General features: G+C 38.0%; 1 protein-coding gene across 2 annotated transcripts in view; it reads left to right on the forward strand.

Moving 5' to 3' along the window:
- The window catches only part of HPRT1 (hypoxanthine phosphoribosyltransferase 1), a 31368-nt gene extending 8204 nt beyond the window's left edge, over window positions 1–23164 (forward strand). For both annotated transcript variants that reach the window (XM_070783894.1, XM_070783893.1), the window contains exons 2-9: window positions 936–1042; window positions 2536–2719; window positions 11727–11792; window positions 15329–15346; window positions 18089–18171; window positions 21652–21698; window positions 21853–21929; window positions 22451–23164. In XM_070783894.1, the coding sequence (XP_070639995.1) occupies window positions 936–1042; window positions 2536–2719; window positions 11727–11792; window positions 15329–15346; window positions 18089–18171; window positions 21652–21698; window positions 21853–21929; window positions 22451–22498 (630 nt within the window). In that variant the 3' untranslated portion in view covers window positions 22499–23164. The remainder of the gene's footprint in view (window positions 1–935; window positions 1043–2535; window positions 2720–11726; window positions 11793–15328; window positions 15347–18088; window positions 18172–21651; window positions 21699–21852; window positions 21930–22450) is intronic.
- Window positions 23165–23866: the final 702 nt, after the last annotated feature.

Below are 23866 nucleotides of genomic sequence, written 5' to 3' on the forward strand. Positions count from 1 at the left end.
GATTCTCCAGGCAAGAATACTGGAATGGATTGCCATTTCCTCCTCTAGGGGATTTTCCTGACCCAGGGATCGAACCTGCGTCTCTTACATCTCCTGCATTGACAGACAGGTTCTTTACTACCAGCACCACCTGGGAAGTCCTCTGTGTGTATAGGTTCATATACAAAATTTAGAAAGCTGTACTCATAGTATGTTTCACCACCACAGGTACCACGTCCTCAGTGTTATTAATATTTTACTTTCCAGGAACTGGACATACCAAGATGACCAATATGTGGTCCTACTCAAACAATCTTAGAGTGTCTAGTGTGAAGGCTCCTCATGAGTTGATTATAACAGTCTCAGAGTTATGCAAGCGTGGGTTTTTAAGGAATCACTTAGCTTCATGGTGGGTTTTTTTTCCCCTACTGTGAGATGAGACTATTTTGATTTGAGTTAGGGACCATCAATTTTTCTTGTTCACTGTGATATTTTAACTTGTTAGACTATAGTGTATTAAACATTTTTTACTAAATTTTCAAACATGCAAAAGTGGAGAGCATATTAAAAGTATAATTGATCTCTATGTACTTATCACCTATGTTTATAATATTATCAAGATTTTGCCATATTTGTCTTAGCTATTTAGTTTTTCTTCTCTGCTGAACTAAAGAAATTTTCATGTCATTCAACTTCTGTAATCTTAACTGTTCATCTCTGAAACGTGGTTGATTTCTTCTATAACTACAATTCATTATACCTATGAAGTTACAGAAAGTTCTTGGCCACAGTCCATAGGGTCACAGAGTTGGAAACAACTGAAATGACTTAGCACACACAAGATATCTCATAATATCTAAATTTCTGTGATAGGCTAAGGTTTTTAAACATCTAAATCCAATCAAGTGTTTGTATCCTGAAATGCTCTCATTAACACAGCTGTATTTCTTTTTCAGATTAGCGATGATGAACCAGGTTATGACCTAAATTTATTTTGTATACCCAATCATTATGCTGAGGATTTAGAGAAGGTGTTTATTCCTCATGGACTAATTATGGACAGGTTAGTATGATCTCAAGTTGGAATTTTGTCTTTCCTTATATTAATTTCTAGTGTCAGCAACTGTTTTAACTAGTTGATATTTGAACATAAACTAGGCCAGCTTTTCACATAATTGATGCTTTCTATTTTAGAAGCCCTCTTGACAAAAAGGGAGGGGAGGAGAACTTATGAATAACCCAGTATAAGTCATGGTATACCGGGAATCTGTATGGAGAAGAATAAAGTAAATATTGAAGGGAAACTGGAGGAATGAACTTTAGTCACAAAGTCTTTGATTTCTCAACCCTGAACAGGGTAATGGAGTGGGGCTCAATCATGGGAAGGCAAGGTCATATTTTGATTATTACGCACACTAGCTTGAAAATTTTCTGTTAAATAAATTTCAGTGAAAAACTTCACTTTCTTTAAATGCTTGTCTTGTGTCTCTGGCTGTTCTTTTTTATTCTAAGATTATAATATTATTATAACTATATTCTAAAATATTCTGACTCTAGACGCTTAAACATGAAGAGTAAAGTTCTCTCGGTCTCCTGTACACATTTCTTCCCTACTCACTGCCTATGTATGTATACCATATATTTTAACACATGAGTATTGCTGTTGTATAGATCTACAATTTATTGGACATTTTTTCAGATTAGTACATCTGGTACTGTGTCAATATTTAAAGGTTGCATGGCATTCCACTTTCTGGCTGTACCATAATTGATATAACCAGTTCCTTATTGATGGATGCATGATGTCTCCATTTTTTTGCTTTTACAGATCATACTAGAAGGGAACATCCTTTTACAGATATTTGGTCAATTAACTTTATGCATGGGGAAATTTTGGGCCAAGGGGAAGGTGTTTATTGAATGTTTTGATACTGTCAAAGTATCCTCCAGAAAGTTATATTAATTTATACTCCCAATGGTATATGAGTGTGCTGTTTTCTTCACCGTCTCTTCTAATATTGTATTATCAGAATTTGCCAGTTTGATAGGTAAAAATTGTATCTTATTTTAATTTGCTTTTTTAAATTTTTCATGATAGATCTTATAGTACACATGGATTTTGAAGGTTTTTGAAATTTTTACCTTTGCTTTATGAGCACAGATAGACTTCACAGGGGGCAGAGGACGTGTTTTGTGGAAGCTTAATCCTTTTTTTAACATTTGCAATGCATTGATTTTATTTATTTATATTTTTTTGAACTTATTTTTTAATTGAAGGATAATTGCTTTACAATATTTGTTGGTTTCTGCCATACATCAACATGAATCAGCAATAGGTTTACTGACTTGAACCTCCTTTTTTTTTTTTTAAATGTTTGTCCACTCCCTTCAGCTTGCAGGATCTAAGTTCCCTTACCAGGGATCAAATCCAGACCCTCATCAGTGAAAACATGGAGTCCTAACCCCTGGACTGCTGGGGAATTTCCATAAAGTTTAAATGTTTTTTTTAATAATATAATTTAATTTCTATTAAGTTACTGATTTTAATTTCTGTAGGACCGAACGGCTGGCTCGAGATGTGATGAAGGAGATGGGTGGCCATCACATTGTGGCCCTCTGTGTGCTCAAGGGGGGCTATAAGTTCTTTGCCGACCTGTTGGATTACATCAAAGCACTGAACAGAAATAGTGACAAATCCATTCCTATGACTGTGGATTTTATCAGACTGAAGAGCTACTGTGTAAGTATATTTCATACATGTTTAAAATAAACATGGCATTTTTATTATGCATCCTATATGTATCAGCTTTAACTGATTATGCATAAATTCCAATTGATCTATATTAATAAATAAAAACAAAACTACATGGATTCTAAAATTCAGATTAACATGAATTTATTGTGAAGCATTATGTTTTGCAAAACCAAAAAAACCCATGGCAGCTGTAGGTTTTCCTATGTTTTGAAGCTCTTCAAACTATACTTACATGTTCATTTTACATGGTTACTGAGCTTTTCTAATATATTCCCTAGTACTTTATATCCAAGTGAATATTGTCTTTTTCAAACTAGTTGCCTTATACAGTCGCCAGTATTTATTATAGTTTTTTTCAAACTTTTAACTTTATATTTTGTATTAGGATATAGCCTATTAACAATGTTGTGGTAGTTTCGGCTGAACAGTGAAGGGACTCAGCCATACATATACATGTATCCATTCTCCCCCAAAGCCTATATTTATTTTAAAGTTTTTTTGATTTAGTTTCGGTTTTCTGGATTTTTAAAACCCCCTTGAAGAATTGCTCTTGGGACTTAGGGGATCCTCTGTTGACTGGTGGCAGATATCCTCTCTGGCGCTAGATTGACTTGCAAGGGAGTCCTAGGCATTTGGAGTTAGTTGTAAGTAATAAGGAGGGTCAGCAGTTGTCCTTTAGGAAGCGTGTTGGAGTGCGAGCATTAGCACATTGAAGAAACCACCTTTGTGTCACATTCCCTCTGTCTGTGTCACACAGTCTCAAATGCTTCAGAATATTGACAGAGTAAGCATTATTGATGCTTGTGGGGTGAACCAAAATCCATGTCATCTTTTCATGTGAATTTCATCATCCGTATGCTTGATTTTTATTACTTCATACTGTTGCCTTTTTTCTGGTTGCATGTTGGCATTGTAATTCCTGAGAGTTACTATTTTCCTTAAATAATAGATTTTTTTCCCTAGCTTCTTCAAGGATTAGAATGAATGTCTGATCTTTTTCTGCTTTATAAATCAGTATTGTAGGGCATCTTTGTAGAAACTTGTGTTATGTTTACACTTCCATTTGGAAATAAGGACCACTTACGTACATTTAACTTTCAGCCTCCTTTCTTTTCGTTAATCATCTATTTGACCCAAGTTTTTGACCTTTCCCCCATTTTTATCAGTCCTGCTGGTGATTGGACAACTATTTAAGTATCATCATAGACAGTTTCCCTATCCTGTTAAAAATCTTTGTGCTTATATATCATGACAGTACTTTGTAATTATAAACTCCTTTTAACTTGTCCGTATCTTGCTTGAATTAAAGACTTGCTTAAATGCAAAATTTGGATTTTTACTTAACAGAAGTTGTTTTGCTGATTTACACTAAGGTTTAATTCTAGTCAATATAACTGACTTTAATATGCTATTGCTTAGAGGCTCACAGTCCAGGGCATGATTTCTGTTTTTGATCTTCTGAAGAATCCTCCTGCCCACACACATACACATAAAAATCAGTTTTGTTGCTTTATGACTTCTACTTCATTACTGTGGAGACGTGTGCAGAATGTTCTTTCTTTGAAAAGAAAGCTCATTAAAAAATGAAGGGAGTTTAATATTTTCTTTTTAAGTATATTTATAGTCATAGAGCAATTTGAAGCAGTAGGAACATTGACATTTTAATTCTGTTTTTTTGGCTACGCCACACAGCATGCAGGATTTTAGTTCCCTGATCAGAGACTGAACTTGTGCCCCTGCAGTGCAAGTGTGGAGTCCCGACCACTGGACCACCAAGGAATTGCTAGTTTTTTCCCGTTAGTTTTAGATCTTAGAGGATTGTTAAGCTGAAGTCCTCAACTGATAAAAAGTGTTGAGATCTTGAACATAATTAAAGCAAACATTTAGGTAAATTTTCCCATAGAGAAAAATTATCTGTTCTATTTTATGTGACATTTTGTGTAGATTTACTACTAAACAATAGAAATTAGGAAAACCATATATACTTTGTTGATTTGAAGTAACATTTCTACCCTCTTTAATAATTCATCAACTTGTGGAAGATATTTACATGTGCATATTATAAAACAATTTGATGTAATCATAAAATAGGCATTTAAAATTGTTTGTAGCATCGGTAACAATGACGTTAGTGTAATCTTCACCAGTTTGAAGTAGTGAATTAAACATTAACTGATCTGTACTTATCCTAAAGAAATGCTCCATGAACTATTAAATTTCCCCGGATATATGAACAGCCATAACAGTGTTAACACAGCCTATCTAGTTTTTCTTCAGAATAAAAAGTAAATTTTTCTGATTAAAAAAAAAAACCTGTAAAAGAACATACAACCATAAAAAATTATAAAGGAATTAAATTCCAGTACCTCTTTTAATTGTAATATTTTGAAGAATTTTCTGTGCATACACACACATATTATAGTTTACATACTTTTAGACTAGCTATTCAGATTTTTATTTGCTTACTGCCTAGTTGAGAAATTGCCTAGGGATTCCAGATACCATGTTTAAATCTAAGATAGCCTCGATTTTAAGATTTCCCACTACTTTTTGTACTGCTAAGAAAGAAGACACTGTCAGTTATATCTGTAAGTTGCTGGCAACTGTCATATGTCAATTTCAGGAGGTATTAAGATGTGTATATATATCCTTCAAAAGTAAAATGCTATATATTAAGTGACCTTTTCTATCACTAAAGATCTATGATATTTTTTTAAAAAGCAGTTAGTAACTGTGCAAATGTATTTTCTCTATTGTGAGTTCAATTTTTTAGTAATTTTTTTTACTAAAATAGTTTAATTAAAAAAAATGAGACAGCCACTATGGAGAACAGTATGGAGATTTCTTGAAAAACGAGAACTAAAACTACCCTATGACCCAGCAATCCCACTACTGAGCGTATACCTTGTTGTTGTTTCATTGCTAAGTCATGTCTGGCTCTTTTGCGACCCCATGATCTGTAGCCCACCAGGCTCCTATGTCCATGAGATTTTCCAGGCACGAATACTGGAGTGGGTTGCCGTTTCCTTTTCCAAGAGGATATACTCTGAGAAAACCACAGTTTTAAAAGACATGTACCCCAGTGTTCATTGCAGCACCATTTACAGTAGCTAGGACGTGGAAGCAACCTCGATACCCACCGACAAGATGAATGGATAAAGAAGTTGTGGTCCATGTATACAGTGGAACGTTAGTCAGCCACAAAGTCAGTTCTAGTGAAGTGGATCAATCTAGACCTTGTTATACAGAATGAAGTAGGTCAGAAAGAGAAAAACAGTATCATGTATTAACATACATATGGAATATAGGAAAATGGTGCTAATGAGCCTATTTGCAGGGCAGCAGTGGAGACGCAGACATAGAGAACAGACTTATGGACGCAGCGGGGGAAGGAGAGGGTGGCACGAATGGAGAGAGTAGCATGGAAACATAAATAGCCATATGTAAAATAGAGAGCCAGTGGAAAGTTGCTGTGTGGTGCTGGGAGCTCCAATCAGGTGTTCTGTGACAATGTAGAGGAGTGGATGGGGTGGGAGGTGGGAGGGAGGTTTAAGAGGGAGGGGACATATATATACCTATGGCTGATTCACGTTGATGCACAGCAGGAACACACACAACATTGTAAAGCAATTACCTTCTGCTAAGCTGCTAAATCGCTTCAGTCGTGTCCGACTCTGTGCAACCCCATAGACGGCAGCCCACCAGGCTCCCCCGTCCCTGGGATTCTCCAGGCAAGAACACTGGAGTGGGTTGCTATTTCCTTCTCCAGTGCATGAAAGTGAAAAGTGAAAGTGAAGTCGCTCAGTCGTGTCCAACTCTTAGTGACCCCATGGACTGCAGCCGACCAGGCTCCTCCATCCATGGGATTTTCCAGGCAAGAGTACTGGAGTGGGGTGCCATTGCCTTCTCCAAATTACCTTCTAATTAAAAATAAATAATTTTTTTTAAAAAGAAGAAAGCCTCAGGAGGGAAAGTTGTCAGATGAGTAAATTTTTTGTGGGCCGTAATCAAAGGAAAAATTAGCCTGATTTATGATGTGTTCAGACTAAATGGCTTACCTTAAAATGAAATTGTTCTTAGGATTTTAAATCTTGTAGAAACCTTTTTTGAGTTAGGACTTATCTCAGTGTACATTTGGGAGGGCTTCGCTGGTGGCTCAGCGGTAAAGAATCCACCTGCCGACACAGGAGATATGGGTTTGATGCCTGGGTCAGGAAGATCCCCTGGAGAAGGAAATGGCAACCCACCCCAGTATTCTTGCCTGAGAAATCCCATGGACAGAGGAAGCTGGTGGGCTACAGTCCATGGGGTCGCAAAAGAGTTGGACACAACTAAACAACAGCAACAAGACATTTGAGAACAATGAGGGGCAGAGGGATTAAGTGACTTCCCCAAGATCATGCAGGCCTTTGATTTGAACCCAGGCCTTTTAATTCTGTGCAGAAGAGTCTTACTTGGGAAACTTTTTAACTGACTTGGATCCTCTGATATGGGCTTCCTATTATTTCTTCATCAGTTTTGCATGCAAAGACAATTCATTTTGCCAATTCTGGGATTTTTTTCCTCAATTATAATCAAGATTCATAAAGCTATAAGTTTCAGTCTTAATTTTGGAGGTCACTTGATTAGTAGCTTGATTAGGCCAACTGTTTAATACATGAAAGGTGCAAATTACTTATAGTGATTTGTTATTTGTAAGAAGCTGGCTCTTTGAGTTTGTTAAAGAAAAATGTAGAAAATATTGGAGTAGTTTCTTAAAGTATCTCTTCTAAGAAGAGGTCAGTAGCTTTCAATCTGTATGTATTTAGTCAATTGCTTTAAGGTATGCTTTTTTTCTCCAGAACAGTTAAAGTTTAAATGTAAAGTACCACTTTGATGTGGTTGAAAGCTTATCTTCTGTAAACCTATTTTTATATATATAAAGCAAGTGAAGTGATTTATGCCTTTCTCCTGCTTATTGAACTAAGACTATTGGACACTGATGGGGGAAAGAATTTGTTCAGTTTAAATTGGCAGGAATGGGGATATGTACTGTCCACAGTGTAAAGAAACTCTAACAGAAAGGTCAAAAGTGTGTTTTCTCATCCTTGCCTGTGGATTTTTACTTTGATGTAGTCCTTCTTGCGCAGCTTAGGTTTTATACAAGCACCCTGACTCATAGAACATGAAGGAAGTAGTCACGTTTGGCCCCATGAAACCACAAATTTTATTTTTTTAAACATGGAGGGATTTCCGTGGTGGTCCAGTGGCTAAGACTCTGCACTCCCAATGCAGGGAGCCTGGGTTCGATCCCTGGTCAGGGAACTAGATCCTACATGCAGCAACTAAGAGTTCCCATGCCACAGCTAAGACCTGGTACAGCCACATAAAGAGATATTTTTAAAAAAGAAGGTTTGATAAAATGGAAACACAGACACTAAGGGTATGTATTTGTAAACCCAAAGAGCTTCTCTGGGAATTTTATGTAGTAGACAGTGACATTCTGAGTTAAGGACAGATTGGGCTCTCCCATGCCAGTACCATCATCTCATGAAGTTTGAAGTACTTGAGAGTCCCTCAGTAGTGAAATGCAGCAGGGAGACAGTGGGAACCTTGACCTAAACGGGAATGGAGGGAGTGAGGGAAATCCTTTGGGGGGGAACGGATTCATGGTTGTCATTTGTATGCGATTTGGGAACTGCTGCTAAGTTGCTTCAGTCGTGTCCGACTCTGTGCGACCCCATAGACGGCAGCCCACCAGGCTCCCCGGTCCCTGGGATTCTCCAGGCAAGAACACTGGAGTGGGTTGCCATTTCCTTCTCCAGTGCATGAAAGTGAAAAGTGAAAGTGAAGTCGCTCAGTCGTGTCCGACTCTTTGCAACCCCATGGACTGCAGCCTGGGATTTTCCAGGCAAGAGTACTGGAGTGGGGTGCCATTGCCTTCTCTAGCACAGTGGACTGTAACATTTTTCGTAAATGAATGTGCTGTTTTAGCCTGCATTTTAAAAGTTGTTTGTGTTTTCATCAAAGAAGCCTTAGAAGCTAAAACCCTTGGGGCAAACACGAATATGGAGATTTAGATCTATCAGAGCAGCAGTGTCTTGCATACTTGGAGTTCTCTTGTCTGTTTCCCTATTACCGTCGCCTTTGGATCACAGGGTTTTTTCCATGATTTCATACTTTCCATACTTTTCAGTTCTCAGATCTATCCTCTGTACAAAAGGGTCAATTGAAGTTGGAGTGTAATACCAAATTTCAACAGAAGATGTCGCTGTTTACCTTGATTTGTTGTGCTCATTGAAAGCTTCAGGTTTTGTACACTTTTTGTTTTCTATTCTGTGTTTGAAACTCTAGGTTTTAGGTTAGTTAGAATAAGAGGTGGCGATGAGAAGTGATATGCAAGGGTTTTTTATATTGGAAGTCATACTTTTGTATCTTATATTCGTTTGCATCACTGTGTTCTGTTGGCCCATTTGTGTTTTTCAAAAATAACATTGCCATCAAATATGGACATGTATATAGAAGCATTCAGGCACAGCTTGTTTTATCGTGCTTCATTTTATAGTGCATTTTTAAAAAGAAGTTGAAGGTTTTTGGCAGTTCTGTGTCAAGCAAGTCTATTGGTGCCATTTTTCCAGCAACACTTTTGCACTCTTTACATCTGTGAATTACATTTTGGTAATTGACACAACAGTTCAAGCTTTCATTATTATTATATTTATTATGGTGATCTGTGATTAGTGATCTTTGATGTTACCATTACAAAAAGGTTAAGACTCACTGAAGGCTCCAATGATGGTTAGAATTTTTATTTATATATATTTTGGGGGAGGTTGTACCATAGTTTCATGTTTTATTTTTAAAGAAACTGCTGATTTCCAGAGTGCCTGTACGATTTCCAGAGTGCCTGTACACTCACATGAAGTATAAATGGTCCAGTTTCTCTGCATCCTCCACAGTGTTTGCTGTCACTACTTTATTTTCTTTTAAATTAATTTTTATTGGAATATAGTTGATTTACACCGTTGTGTTAGTTTCAGGTGTACACCAGTGAATCAGTTATGCATACGCACATGCGTGCGTGCATGAAGTTGCTTCAGTCGTGTGGGACTCTTTGTAACCCTACGGACTGTAGCCCGCCAAGCTCCCTTGTCCGTGGGATTCTCCAAGTGAGAATCCTGGAGTGGGTTGCCACACCCTCCAGGGCAAATTCCGGAACCCGCATCTTGTCTCCCAGGCGGGTTCTTTAGCACTAGCACCACCTGGGAAGCCCCACGTGGGCGTATATCCATTTTTTTTAGTCTTTTCACATAGAGGCCATTATAGAGTGTTGAGTGGAGTTCCCTGCACTGCACACAGTAGGTCTTTATGATCTGTTTTATATATAGCAGTGTGCATCTGTCAATCCTAACCTCCCCATGTATCCCTCTCCCCCCTTACCCCTGGTAACCCTAAGTTTGTTTTCTACATCTTTGATTCGATTTCTGTTTTGTAAATAGGTTCATTTGTACCATTTTTTAAGATTCCACATATAAATGATAACATTTTCTAGCAATAAAGTATTTTAAAATTAAGGAATGTACATTGTTTTTCAGACATAATGCTGTTTCACACTTGATAGACTACAGTACAGTGTAAATATAACTTTTATGTCCATTGAGAAACCAAAAAATTTGTGTGACTTACTTTATTGCAACATTCATGTTATCGTGATGGTCTGGAACCAAACCCAAAATATCTCAAGTATTCCTACATGTAAAAGTAGAAAGTCTTCTTATCCCTTGTCACTGCTCAGAGGTAATTGCAGTTATAAGCTTTTTTAAAATGCTGAACAGAAATGGCTTCATGGGCAGCACATTTCCCTACAACTTGGTGTTTTAGTTACTGTTGTTCAGGACAGTATGTACAGACTGTCAGATTCTTTTTAATAGCTGCACAGTATTACACTGCGTGGATGACCTTGATTTAAATAATTCCCTGTTAATAGACATGTTGGTTGTCTCCAATTTTTGTTGAGAATGTGAAAATATTCTGCATTTTCTTCTGGTCTGCTTATGGCTTTATTTTTTATGTTTAGATTGTAATCCATCTGGAATTTATTTTTGTGTATGCTATGAGGTAGGGATCATACATTATTTTTTTCCCAAATGGATTACTAGTTGATGAAACACCATTTATTGAATAATTCTTCTTTTTCTTATTGACTTGAAATAGCCATCTTTATCATGTACTAAATCCTCATGTGCTTCTGGGTCTGTTTCTGGGTTCCATTCTGTTCCTTGATCTCTTTGTCTGTTACAGCACCATTATAATTGGCAGAACTTTGGTATGGTTTGCTCTCTGGAAGGGCAAGTCTAAGCTCTTTCATTCACTGTTCGTTCACTAGTTTTCTGTCTTGAATCCAGCACAGCTGAATTACGATCATTATCACCACCAGCTAGAGTGGGTGTGGAGCGTTCCTTTTTGAAACTCCTTAATGGTTTTTACTAGATTCTATGATAGCAGAAAACTTGGAGCCTAAGAGGTATGCTTTAAAGGACTCCTGATCAGACCTGATTTCCCAGACTGTGCTGAAGATGGCCTGGGCCTCAGCTAGACTTTTGAGGGAGATATCTTTGGAGTTGAATGTGATATAGACCAGACTCTACAGTTTGATTGACTCATGGGAATGGTCCTGGGCCAGAACCAGACACCTGTCATGCTAATAAATTCTTTCATGGTTCAGAAATTCCTGAGACTGAAGATGGGTGGCTGCTGTAATACTGCCCACTCAAAAATGCGTGTGCGCCATTTTTAGGACTCTTCAAAGCATCAAATCAGTAATGGCTAATTAGAACTTCTTAATTTTTTGTCATTCATTTCTAGAAACATAATTCTTAGAGTATCATAATGCTGTGACATGAGATAGCTAACTTCTTAAATCTCCTAGTTCCCATTTGATAACTTGAAATGTGTGTGTATTATATGGAAGGATATACATGTATATTTATACCTTTTTTTTTTTTTTAATTAGAACGACCAGTCAACAGGCGACATAAAAGTAATTGGTGGAGATGATCTCTCAACTTTAACTGGAAAGGTATGTATCTTGTTCTTTTTCTGGTTCTCTTAGGTGTAAGGTTAGGTTGTTTATTTGATGTTTTTCTCATTTTTTGGGGCAAGCTCATAGATAAACTTCCTCTTAGGGAAAGGTATGTATCTTGAGGGAGAAGGAAAGAACACTCCATACCAAGAGTCATACTGTGCTTTCAATCCATCACCAGGAGGCAGTTTAGATAGTTATTTATGTACTCAAACACAAGTTATTTAGCCCTTGGAAACAATCTAAGTTAGGCATCTAAGCTAGGTCATATAGCAAAGAGGCCACAGAATCCAACGTTAAACTTCAAATCTCTTGTTGCCAAGTACTGTTGGTATGCTTCTGTGGGGATCTAATTTGGGATCCTTCAAAAGAATATATGAAGGGAAAAGCCTCCTTTTTAAAAATAGATCACACATCGTTTCTTACAAGATAAACAGTATAATGTAGTGACTGAAAGTGTGGGTTCTGGAGCTGGAGAACTTCGATTCAATGCTTGACTCAGTGCTTCCTAACTGCGTGACCTTGGGCAGGTTCTTTAACTTCTCTGTCTCCCATATGTATGGTGGGATGATACTGGCAGCCACCTCAGAGACTTAAAAGGGTCAAGTGATAATAATTGTGTAGAACTTTCAGCAGTTTCTGGTAGTACAAACACTTCAAATATACTATTATTTTAAGGAATCGCAAAGAGAGTTTTAAATACATCAAAAATCTTCCAGTACAGACATTTAGCTGAGATAATAGAGCTATTAAAATATTTGAATATTATTCTTCTGATACACTGAAATGATTTTTGAGTAACCTGTGATAAATGATGGAATGCTATGATTTCTTTTTCAGCTGCCAGTTATTTTATTTTATTTTTTTTGCTGATAGATGCAGTACCAAATATAAAGGCATAAACTTATAAAAGTTTCACAAGAATCCTGTGAGGTAGATATTATCATTCTCGTTTCATAGATCAAGAAACTTAGGACTCAGAAAGGTTGAAGGACTTGTCCAAAGTCACTCTGCCAGCAGAGTGAAAGAAAGTTAAAGTGTTAGTCGCTCAGTCATGTCTGACTCTTTGCGACCCCATGGTCTGTCCATGGGATTCTCCAAGCAAGAATACTGGAGTGGATTGCCATTCCCTTCTCCAGGGGATCTTCCCAACCAAGGGATTGAACCCAGGCCTCCTTCATTGCAGGCAGAATCTTTACCATCTGAGCTACCAGGGAAGCTGGCGAATGATAGAACTTGAATTTAAATTTAGGTCTATGTAGCTCCAAAGTTCTTTTCTTCCTCTGGTTTTTAGATTTTAATGCTTATAGCTTACTTACATGACTGAGTATCTGTAAGGCAATTTTAACATACAACACTTGTGTCAAATTCTATGGTCCCATATCAGGGTCATGCCAAACTAATGTTGTCTTCCTCAACATCTTTTGAAAACTTCAAAGGAGAAATTGTAATCTGTTGACTCTTCTCCCTTTCTGCCAGACATATCCTCCTTCCCTTTCAGCATGCTTTGTCCATATTTAGAAGTCATTTGAAGCCCTTACTCCTAGAATCAGTTTTTAGTGCTGGAAGGGACCTAGCCTTCAAAGCTTTCTGATTCCGTTCGACCTTGCCTTTCCCACCTAATGGCTGTCCCACTGCATAGCTCTGTGATCTTACAAGTTCTTTGCTTCTGAAATAACTTTGAGTAAGCTCATTTATTGTGGAAAAAAATTAAGATGCAGAAGTTGGGTGAAGTTATTTCTTAGGGGTGAGATTATGGATTATTTAGACTTTCTATTTCAGTTTGTCTCTATGAATAGTTTTCCCTTTTTTTTCTAGTTAGTAGCTGAGAATATGGGCTTTGAACCCTGAAAACCTCTCAAGTCTATCCACTTGACTATTTTTATAACTTTAAGCAAATCATTTGACCTCTGAGCCTCTTTTTTTTTTTTTTCATTTATTAAGTAAAGAGGTAGTTATTTGATATAAAATAAACTCTCAATAATGGTTGTAATTCTCATTCTTTTATTTTTTAAACAGTAATGATACCATACTCTGAATACTATAATTTTGTGTGGCAAATATTTAATCTCTCTAGACTTTGATTTGTGTAAACTGTCTCATAGTACTAAAAGTCTTTGATTATGATTTAGACAAGCTTTTGCAGCTACTTAGTATTAGAGCCAAGACTAGACTCCAGTTTTTCTGTCTCATAATTCAATGCTGTTTTCAAACTATAACTCCATCCCATGGTTCTGATTGCCACATCAGTGAGCCAAAGTTACTGATGGGAAAATATTATCCTTCAGATGTGCTAGCTGGGCTAGAGAAAATGCTGAGCAAACCACATGGTGGGTGGTGAAACAATTATTGGTTCATTACTTGATTGCAGTTGGCCCTTGAACAACATGGGTTTCAACTGTGTGAGTCCACTCATATGCACATTTTTCCTATCAATCTGTACTACACTACTATACAATCTGTAGTTGGTTGAATCTGTGAATATGGAGGAACTGTGATACAGTTGGCTGTAAAGGTATATATGGTTTTCAAGTGTGTGGAAGGTTGGTGTCCCTAGCCTCCTTGTCATTCAAGGGTCAACTGTATATTCAATTTTCCTAAAGATTTAGGTTACAGTGTCTTTTGAGAAGAGAGAAATTAGTTGTAATATGAGAAAGAGAGTGTTGTATATGAACTATTGTAGTAATATAATGTATATTATAAAATACATGCAGTTATAAAATTACAGATTAAATAAGGTGAGGTTTAAAAAGTTTCAAATGTTTCTTTGATAACCACTGACTTAGAAAAGTATAGAGAACATCATACCTAATGCTATAGGTATGTGACAGAGAAATGAGGACTACAAATAAATAATATACATGAATCTTCTTATGACTGATTATAATCAGTATATGAAATGCTACCTCATTCCCAAGAATAGATAGGACTCTTTTCTACCTTAGACAGTTAAGGCAGTATTTCCTCTAAGGGTTCTTTCAGCTATAAAATTCTAAGAGGTAGAAATTGGGATAAGGGTTTATGGTAGCAGGAAGCATTGATATCTTTTTTTAGTTTAGTCCAAGAATATGAGCACATGCAGATCAATTTCAGCCTACCAAGAAAATGGGGGTTTTAATAGGATTCCATATGGTAAGTTAAATGCATGATTTTGGAGTTATTGTACAAATTATAGTTTTTTGAATGTTGGAGTTGGAATACACATTAGTGTATTTCTACATGGGAAACTGAGGCCCAGAGAAATTTTTCAACTTGCCCAAGATTATTCTGTTTAAGTAATGGAAACTCTTTTAAAAAATTGAACATATGGGTCAAATTTTATTTTAAAAATTCCATTGCAGTGAAAATTTTATATTAAAGAGTTCCAAATCCCAACAGATGGCCCATTTGTTTAAATCAGGGTTTGATATAGTAAAGTAGGTTAAAACAAGAATTTGGAGAAATCCTTAGAGTTTGTTATGATGTGACTTAAACTATAATTGGAAACACTGTCTGATTCATTGTACTGATTTTCATTTCTCTTTTTCTTCCAGAATGTCTTGATTGTCGAAGTAAGTTTTACATATTTTTAATATGGTGTTTATGATTTTCTAACTTGGTATATGCAGTCCTAAAGGTAACCCAGGGAAAGAAATTCCTTTGCATCAGTTTTAGTGATGGGCTTGTATTATAAGGGAATGAGATCGTTTGTAAGAAGTATTTAGTAATTTATTTTTAAGTTAAATTGGATAGTGGAAACATTATGGTATATATCTTACCCCTCTCTTTTTGGCTTGGAATTTAAAAATTAAAATTACATATATCATTCCCATCCATGTATTTATGCTTCTGTTGCATATATATAACCATATACAAAGCATATCTTTTGATAATTTACATGTGAAAGTCACTCAGTTGTGTCCGACTCTTTGTGACCCCATGGACTGTACAGTCTATGACATTCCCCAGGCCAGAATATTGGAGTGGGTAGCCTTTTTCTTCTCCAGGGGATCTTCCCTACCCAGGGATCGAACCTAGGTCTCCCAAATTGCAGGCGGATTCTTTAACAGCTGAGCCACAAGGGAAGCCCAAGAATACTGGAGTGGGTAGCCTATCCCTTCTCAAGCGGATCTTCCTGACCCAGGAATCAAACCGGGGTCTCCTGCATTGCAGGTGGATTCTTTACCAACCGAGCTATCAAGGAAGCCCATAGTCTCTATATGTTCTCTCTTGCAACTTGTTATTCTCACTCAGAATTGGTTTTGAGGTTATTCATGTTGAGACATATAGAGTTACTTGACCTTAAAATCCATCATAACTTTGCAGTGTATGAATGAACCTGTTTGTTGCCCTACAAATAGGGAGCTGGCTTCCAGGTTTTCCTACTACGACAGGATTGCTGAGAGCATCCTTCTGTGAGGTCCCGTGTGCATGTGTTCCAGTTCCTTCCGGGTGCAGGCACTTAGAAGTGGAATGACTTGGTTGTAGAATTTGTACATTTTCAATTTGACTCTTATTGCCAAATTACTCATCATAGTACTATATAGAATAAATTCTCACTCTTTTGTGTCAAATGGTGTAAGGCTTAAGAGCAGCATGTGCTTAGTTGCTCAGTCATGTCCGACTCTTTGCAGCCCCATGGGCAGAGGAGCCTGGCAGGCTACAGTCCATGGGGATCCTCCCGGCAAGAATACTGGAGTGGGTTGCCATTTCTTTTTCTAGGGGATCTTCCTGACCCAGGGGTTGAACCCAGGCCTCCCGCATTACAGGCGGATTCTTTACCATCTGAGCCGCCAGTAACCCCTAATTCATTTTTTTATTGTTATCAGGGTTCTTAGATTTTAGCTTATAGATTAAAAAAGTAAATAAACAAGTAAGACTCTTTCCAAACGGTTTGTGTACATGAGTATCCCTGGGAACTGGTTGCTTTTTTAAAATGCAGATTCACTAATTCCACTTCAGATTGATTCATTTTTGTCTAGGGTGATGCCACTTAATAAGTTACTACAAACTAAGCAGCTTAAAACAACACACATTTATTATCTCAGGGTTCAGGGATCAGGAGCCTGAGTTCAGGGTAGCTGAATCCTCTGCCCCAGGTCTCATCAGGCTGAATCAAGGCTGGGACTCTGATCTCACCTGTGGTTCATGGTACTCTGGTACTGTCTTCCAAATTCATTCCCATTGTTGGCACAACTGAGTTCCTGTGGTTGCGAGACTGGGAGCCCCAGTTTCTTGCTAGGCTATCCTCATGTCCTAGCACATGGCCCTCTCACATGGCAGCTGACTTATTCAAAACCAGCCGAATGTCTCTCCAGGCTGCTCCAGCCGTTTTGTGTAACACAACCTAATGACTACTCCATCATTTCACAAGTCCTGCTCACACTCAGGGAGCAGGGGATTATTCTCGATGTGTCCACTAGGGGGCGGGAGTCAGAGTCTGTCTACCACAGCCCAGAAATCTGTATTTTTCACAAATCCCCAGCCCTGATGTTTCTGATGACTTACAGCTTCATTTTGTGAGCGCTGCTTTAGACCATCTGTAGAGAATATTTTCACAAAAGAACATTAGGGTTATGGTTGAAGAAATATTTTCCCAATTAGAGATGGGTTTCTTTTGAATAATGTCCTACTTTTGACTAAATAGCTAAAATTCACTTTCATGTAAAGTCATTCTATATAGTAAAATCTTAATATTTTGGATACTTTTTGTAGTCTTTATTTACTTGGCTGCACCTGGTCTTGGTGGTGGCATGCGGGATCTTAAGTTGTGGCATGCAGGATCTAGTTCCCTCACCAGGGATGGAACCCGGGCCCCTGCATTGGGAATGTGGAGTCTTAGCCCCTGGACCACCAGGGAAGTCCCTTGGATACTTTTAAGATGATATAAAACAGTGTTTCTCAGTGTGGTCTTTTAACCACCCGTGTCTAAGAGTTGGAAGGAAAGCATCCTCATCTTGAATTTATGAAAAAATATCTAATCTCTTATAATGAAGGGCAGCAACCACAACTCTCTAATAAAATATGCATGTACATACTTGCATATATATTTAAACTAGCTGTCATTGACCTCTTGGTGCCTATAAAATCCAGCCCTGAGGACTGGCGTTCCTACTGCTTGCTGAGAGCCAACTGATTTTCAGATTCCAGAATATCTCAGTATGAATTGTGGTGAGAATAACTGCAGTTAAAAAAATGGCGTTATTCCAGTTATACATGGGATTTTGGTTTTTTGTGTGTGTTTGTATAATGACTGAATTTAAAGCTGTGACGGTTTTATTTGCCATTTAAATATCTTTTCTTTGTTTTGAAAGGATATAATTGACACTGGGAAGACAATGCAGACTTTGCTTGCCTTGGTCAAGAAGCATAAACCAAAGATGGTCAAGGTTGCGAGGTATGTATATAACATTTTGACATAAGCTACTTCATTTGAAAAAAGAGTACTTGCTTCTTTGTAAGGGTAAATTTTTTCAACTCTAGTTTTATCTTCAAAAAGTAATGTAATCTCAAATAAGACTCAGTAAATGTCCTTGTAAATCATTCGTCACGTTTTAAAGCCTTTCAGTGCAGTTGCCTTATTGTCTTATGTTATTAATATTTGGTTTTCCAACAATATAGTAATGATACCAACTTGTCCAGGGTAGCATGGCAGAGGGTTTGGGGCCACTTTGCAAAACTGAGACCAAGGATCCTAAAGACAAGTAAGGAGGTGGAGGGAAGGGGTAGGCCTTGAAGCGCCTTAGCTCCCGCAGTCACGTGACGCAGTGGGCCTGTGTGTCGCATCTTGTAACTACATTGAAAATGGACAGTGCCTGCTTCCTTTCTTCTGGATCAGCCTCACCTCCTGGTCCTACCTATGCTGTCTGGTTTTTGCTTTATTCTACCTGTGTTTATTTTATCCCTAATTAGAGTTTCACCCCCCCCACCCCCCGACAACTCTGAGGTCAGTTGTTAGTCCCACCTCACGGATGGGGATAGCAAGGCATAGGGAATTATCCAAAAAGCACAGAGCTGGATCACTGTAAAGGTGAGATTTGAACCCAGAAACCTGGCTGAGTTTATGCTGTACTATTTTAAGTGTTTTGTCGACTGACATTCCTGTGTGGATTTTTTTTTCATTTTTTTAAAAAATTTGACCAATCTGCAATTTTTGTGTAGGGGTCAGATAGTGATCTGCCTTTTTTTCCCCTAAATGATTATCTGGTTTTTATAAACCTGTCTTAAAGGAACAAAGTATTTGTTGAACATCTTTGAATCAGAGTAAGCCTTCCACTGAGTCATATGTCTGCAGTTTGTCCTTTGGGGCTTTTCTGATAGCTGGTGCAAGTTTATCATCAGGATTTGGGACAGGCATGATGGAAGTGCAGAAATGATGCATTCTAGTGCTCTAAGCAATTTCCTGTAAACCAGTCAGTGCACTTGCTTATTTGTCTACGTGCTTTTAGGGTTTTAAATGTCAACCTACCATGGCATGTACTTCTCTAGATATTCTTTTGTGCCTCTCTCCTGGAATATGCTGAGAAACTGAGAAAGACTGCCTCATGAGAGAGGTATTTCCTGTTGCTGGAGGTGTGAAGTAGTCAAAGAATACCTAGGTCATTTCTTAGTGATGGACTTGACCCAAGTCAGTTGTTTTTCAACCTTTTTTTCTCAATCTCTTCCTTGCCATTACATTTAATATCACAGATATATTGTGCATTTGTTTGTGTAGTGTATGTGTATTTGTGTTTTATGCATAAAGAGAGGAAACATAAAGCTTATTCTTTTTATTCAGAGCAGGGTTAAGAATGACTAGAAAGCTTTTTAACTTCAAAGTTAAATTGCAAATAAAAACTATTAACTGCAAGGCATGTCAAATGCTGCAGCCACTTTGGGAACCAGTTTGGCAGTTTCTTAAGAAACTGAACCTGTATCTGCCATACAGCTCCCAACAGCTGTACACTGGGCTTTTCTCCCAGAGAAATGCGGACTTGCATCCGCACAAAACCCATGTGTGCGTGTTCATGGCAGCTGCATTTGTAATAGCCCCAAACTGGAAAGAATGAAAATGTCCTTTGGTAGGTCGCTGGTTAAACTGTGGTCCACCCTACCATGGAATCCTACTCAGCCCTAAAAAGGAACAAGCTACTGATCCACACAATGACTTGGAGGAGGATCAAGGGACTGTTCAATAAAAGCCAATCTTAAAAAGGGCACATACTGTATAATTCCGTTTGCACAACCTCTTAAAGTGACAAAATGGTAGAAATGGAGAACAGATTCGTGTTTGCCAAGGGTTAGGAGGTGATGTTTGGAGGTGACTATAAATAAAGAGGTAGCAAGAGAAAGCCATGTGTGATGGAAAGTTCTGTATCCTGATTGTGGTGGTGGTTACATGAGTCCACACGTGTGATACAGTTGCCTAGAACTACACATAGATGAGCCTGCAAAGCTGGTGAGATCGGGGCAAGGTCAGTCCACCAATGTCCATGTCCTGGTTGTGGTAATTGCTACATTATGTGAAATGTTCATTGGAGGACACTGGAGAAAGGACGCAGGGATCCTCCCTGTGCATTTCTTTGTAACTTCCAATTATTTCATTCAGATCTATAGGAACATAAGGTGCTGAGTTCCCCTGAGCTCTTAGTACAGCTTGCACTGAGTTTAATGATACCTTTTCTGGATTGTTCCTGAATGAGTTCAGGTAGATGGAAGGGGTTTTGCTGTGATCGATTTGTTATTTTCTTTCTAAATGAAAACTGAGTCCAAGTGTCTCCTCTCATTACTGAAAGGAGAATCACGAAGGACTTACTAGACTATGATCTCTTGGAGTCTAAGGTTTAGGCTAGTGCTTCTCAACTTAGGCTGTACATTGTAATCACCTGAGAGTTTTTTTAAATAATTATTTATTTGATTTATTTATTTGGCTGCCCCAGGTCCTAGCCATGGCACTCAGGATCCTTGATCCCCAGCTGTGGCATGTGGAATCATGAGTTGTGGCATTGTGAACTCCCAGCTCTGATACATAGGATCTAGTTCCTTGACCAGAGATCAAACCCAGACCCCCTGTATTTGGAGCAGGAAGTCCCTCACCTGAGAATTTAAAAGTCCCTTCCCTTGAGCTTCAGATGTAATTGGTGAGGGGTATGGCTTGGGCATCTGAGTTCTGTTACGTATTTTTTAAGGTTCCCAGATACTTCTGATGTGCAGGTCCTTTCCAGCCCTTTTAATATACTTATCTCTGAAGGTGTGAAATCTTGAGTTTTTTTGGGACTGCCCTTATCATATGTAAAGACTTTCAAAGAACCATTACAGGTTTTTTTTTTTTTTTTTTTTTTAACAGCTGAAAAAATTCTGCAGGCAGCATTTGGGTTATGAAATTAGCTTTTGTAGAGGTGCCGCATCCTACCAGCAGTTTCTGCTCTCCAAAATAAATACCAGCTCCTTTAGGGTGGTAGTTTATTTATTTATTTTTTGGCTAAAGTGCCTCTTTGTAAGCCACTTATTTGTGGCTTAGGGATTGTTTTCTGGGGATTTGGGACTAAGAGCCTTTATCTTATCATCTTTGCTCATTGGCATTCCCCACCCATTCATCCTCCCAATGAGCTGCCCTTTGATGGGCATGTGGGTAGTCAGGGGGAAGCTCTCAGAACAGTCCCTTCTGTCCCAGGTGGAGATCAGTCAAGGGCCCCATATGTAGTGTGAACTCGTTGCTGCCCCTGCCCAGCGAGCCCTGTGATGTTGCTCTCCATTTCACAGTCTTTCTTTGAGTTTGTGAAAACTGACCATAGCAGGCTAAACAGCAGATGAAACCATGTTGCAGAACACACATGTTCTCTTCTGTAATGCCCTCTGGTGTCTCCACGTGTCACATGTCACATTTTATAATTAACAGCTTGCTGATGAAAAGGACCCCTCGAAGTGTTGGATATAAACCAGACTGTAAGTGAATTACTTTTCGTCAATCATTTAACCATCTTTAACCCAAACAAGTTTTATATGAAATGGTTTAGAGTTACTTTAGAGAATGTTTACACATATTAGATTTGAAAGTGATGTTTTCTGTATCTGAATGATGAATTATGGTTCTTTTTAGTTGTTGGATTTGAAATTCCAGACAAGTTTGTTGTGGGATATGCCCTTGACTATAATGAATACTTCAGGGACTTGAATGTAAGTAATGCTTCTTTTCTTCACTCTCAGTTTTCAGAACCCATATAAAAATTTACAAAAGGGAAGACTTGTTTTCTCTTTCCAGCACCTCATAATTTGAACAGACTGATGGTTCCCATTAGTCACATAAAGCTGTAGTCAAGTACAGACATCCTTAGAGCTGGAACTTGGCCAGGCGAGGGTGACACTTCTTGCTGGCTCAACAGTTGAACAGCTTTAATACACAATAACCGTCCCATTATTATTTCAGATGATGGATGTGGTCATAAGAAAGAAAGGAACTAGTTTCTGTCTCAAGTCACTCTCCTTCAAATACCCACCTCCTCCTCTGGAGGCAGGAATCTGGAGAATGCATTTGTGAGCATGGGTGAGGAAGATGGGGAAGGCACACAGACCTCTGTTGGTTTCACTAAAACCCCTGCAGCATAATACTGTTCATAGAAGACATGCCAAATATTGTTCTTGCCTTTTACTTCAGATGATACTTTTCTAATGTAAATTTCTCAATTTTTATTTTATAGCACGTGTGTGTCATTAGCGAAACTGGAAAAGCAAAATACAAAGCCTAAGATGAGAGTCCGAGTTGAGTTTGGAAATACCTGGCGTCCCAGTGAAATCACCAGTGACATGATCCAATGTTCTTGTTCTGTGGCCAGCTGCTTAATAGAGCTTATTGCATGTATCTCCTAAGAATTTGATCTGTTTTGTATTTTAGAAATGTCAGTTGCTGCATTCCCGAACTCTTCATTTGCACTACGAGCCTAAAGACTATCAGTTCCCTTTGGGTAGATTGTTGTTTGACTTGTGAATGAAATAGCTCTTAAACCACACCACTATTGACTGGAAATATGGAAATTGTATGTGTAAGAAACATTTGAAGAGAAGAATATATTAGTTTTTTAATTGGTATTTTAACTTTTATATGTTCAGGAAAGAACAGAAGTGACTGAATATTGTTCCCTATGCTACTGTGTGCTTAGGAAAGTAGCGAGAGGCAGTCTCGTACCCACGACACCACTTTGAGGCATTGTTGTGTCAGAGAGACCGCATGTCCCGCAAGTGTTTCAGTAGGTTTCGGTAGTATTAACTATATTTTCTTGCTTGTTCAGATCATTTCTGGTGAATCTTTGTCAACAGTTCCTTTTCAATACAGGTCAGTAAGTTCCAAAAACCTACCATTTTTGAATTCTTCAGTGTAAAAATCCTTCAAATAAAGGCTATCTCTTTAAAGGAAATTATGCATACCTGTCATTTCTCTACAAATTAACCTAGTTTTCTGTTGGCTACCTTTTCCTTGTCTGTTAAATTTTAGTAGATAGTTTAATTGTAATCTTGACCAAACACAGCAAATAATGGTTATCTATTAAAATGGGTTGGTGGAGCTAGACCTTCTTCAGAGGCCTTAGATTTTAGACACATAGTATATAGTTTATTATGTTTTCCTATGCTAAAATAACACGGCTCAGGGAATTCTCTGGCACTCTAGTGCTTAGGACTTCGCACTTCCACTGCCAAGGGCCCAAGTTCGATCCCTGGTCATGGAAGAAAGATCCCACAAACTGAGTGGGGCAACCAAAAATAAAGTAACATGGCTCTCTCTTTTGTAATTCTGTTAAATTGTTTCAGTCACAACTTCACCTACACTTGCACAGCTTTTCAAACATAGACTGCTACCTTCTTTGGGTAGAGAATACTCTATTGACTAAAGAACAACAACAAAACTTTTTGTTTTCTGGGAGCAGGAAGGTAAGTTTTACGCCAAAACTCTTCACTGCTTCTCTGCTCCAGGTAAGGTATGAACTAGCAACCTTGTAGGCCATCCAGCTGTATTTGTGCCTTAAAAAGTTTGCTGTAATTCCCTACAGGGAACTTTGAATGATAATGAATAATAATGTGTTATAGTCCTAGAACTTCCTAGTTTGCAAAATATTTTCACT

The sequence above is a fragment of the Bos indicus genome, chromosome X (genome assembly GCF_029378745.1).
Source record: "Bos indicus isolate NIAB-ARS_2022 breed Sahiwal x Tharparkar chromosome X, NIAB-ARS_B.indTharparkar_mat_pri_1.0, whole genome shotgun sequence".
In the NCBI taxonomy this organism is placed as follows: Eukaryota; Metazoa; Chordata; class Mammalia; order Artiodactyla; family Bovidae; genus Bos; species Bos indicus.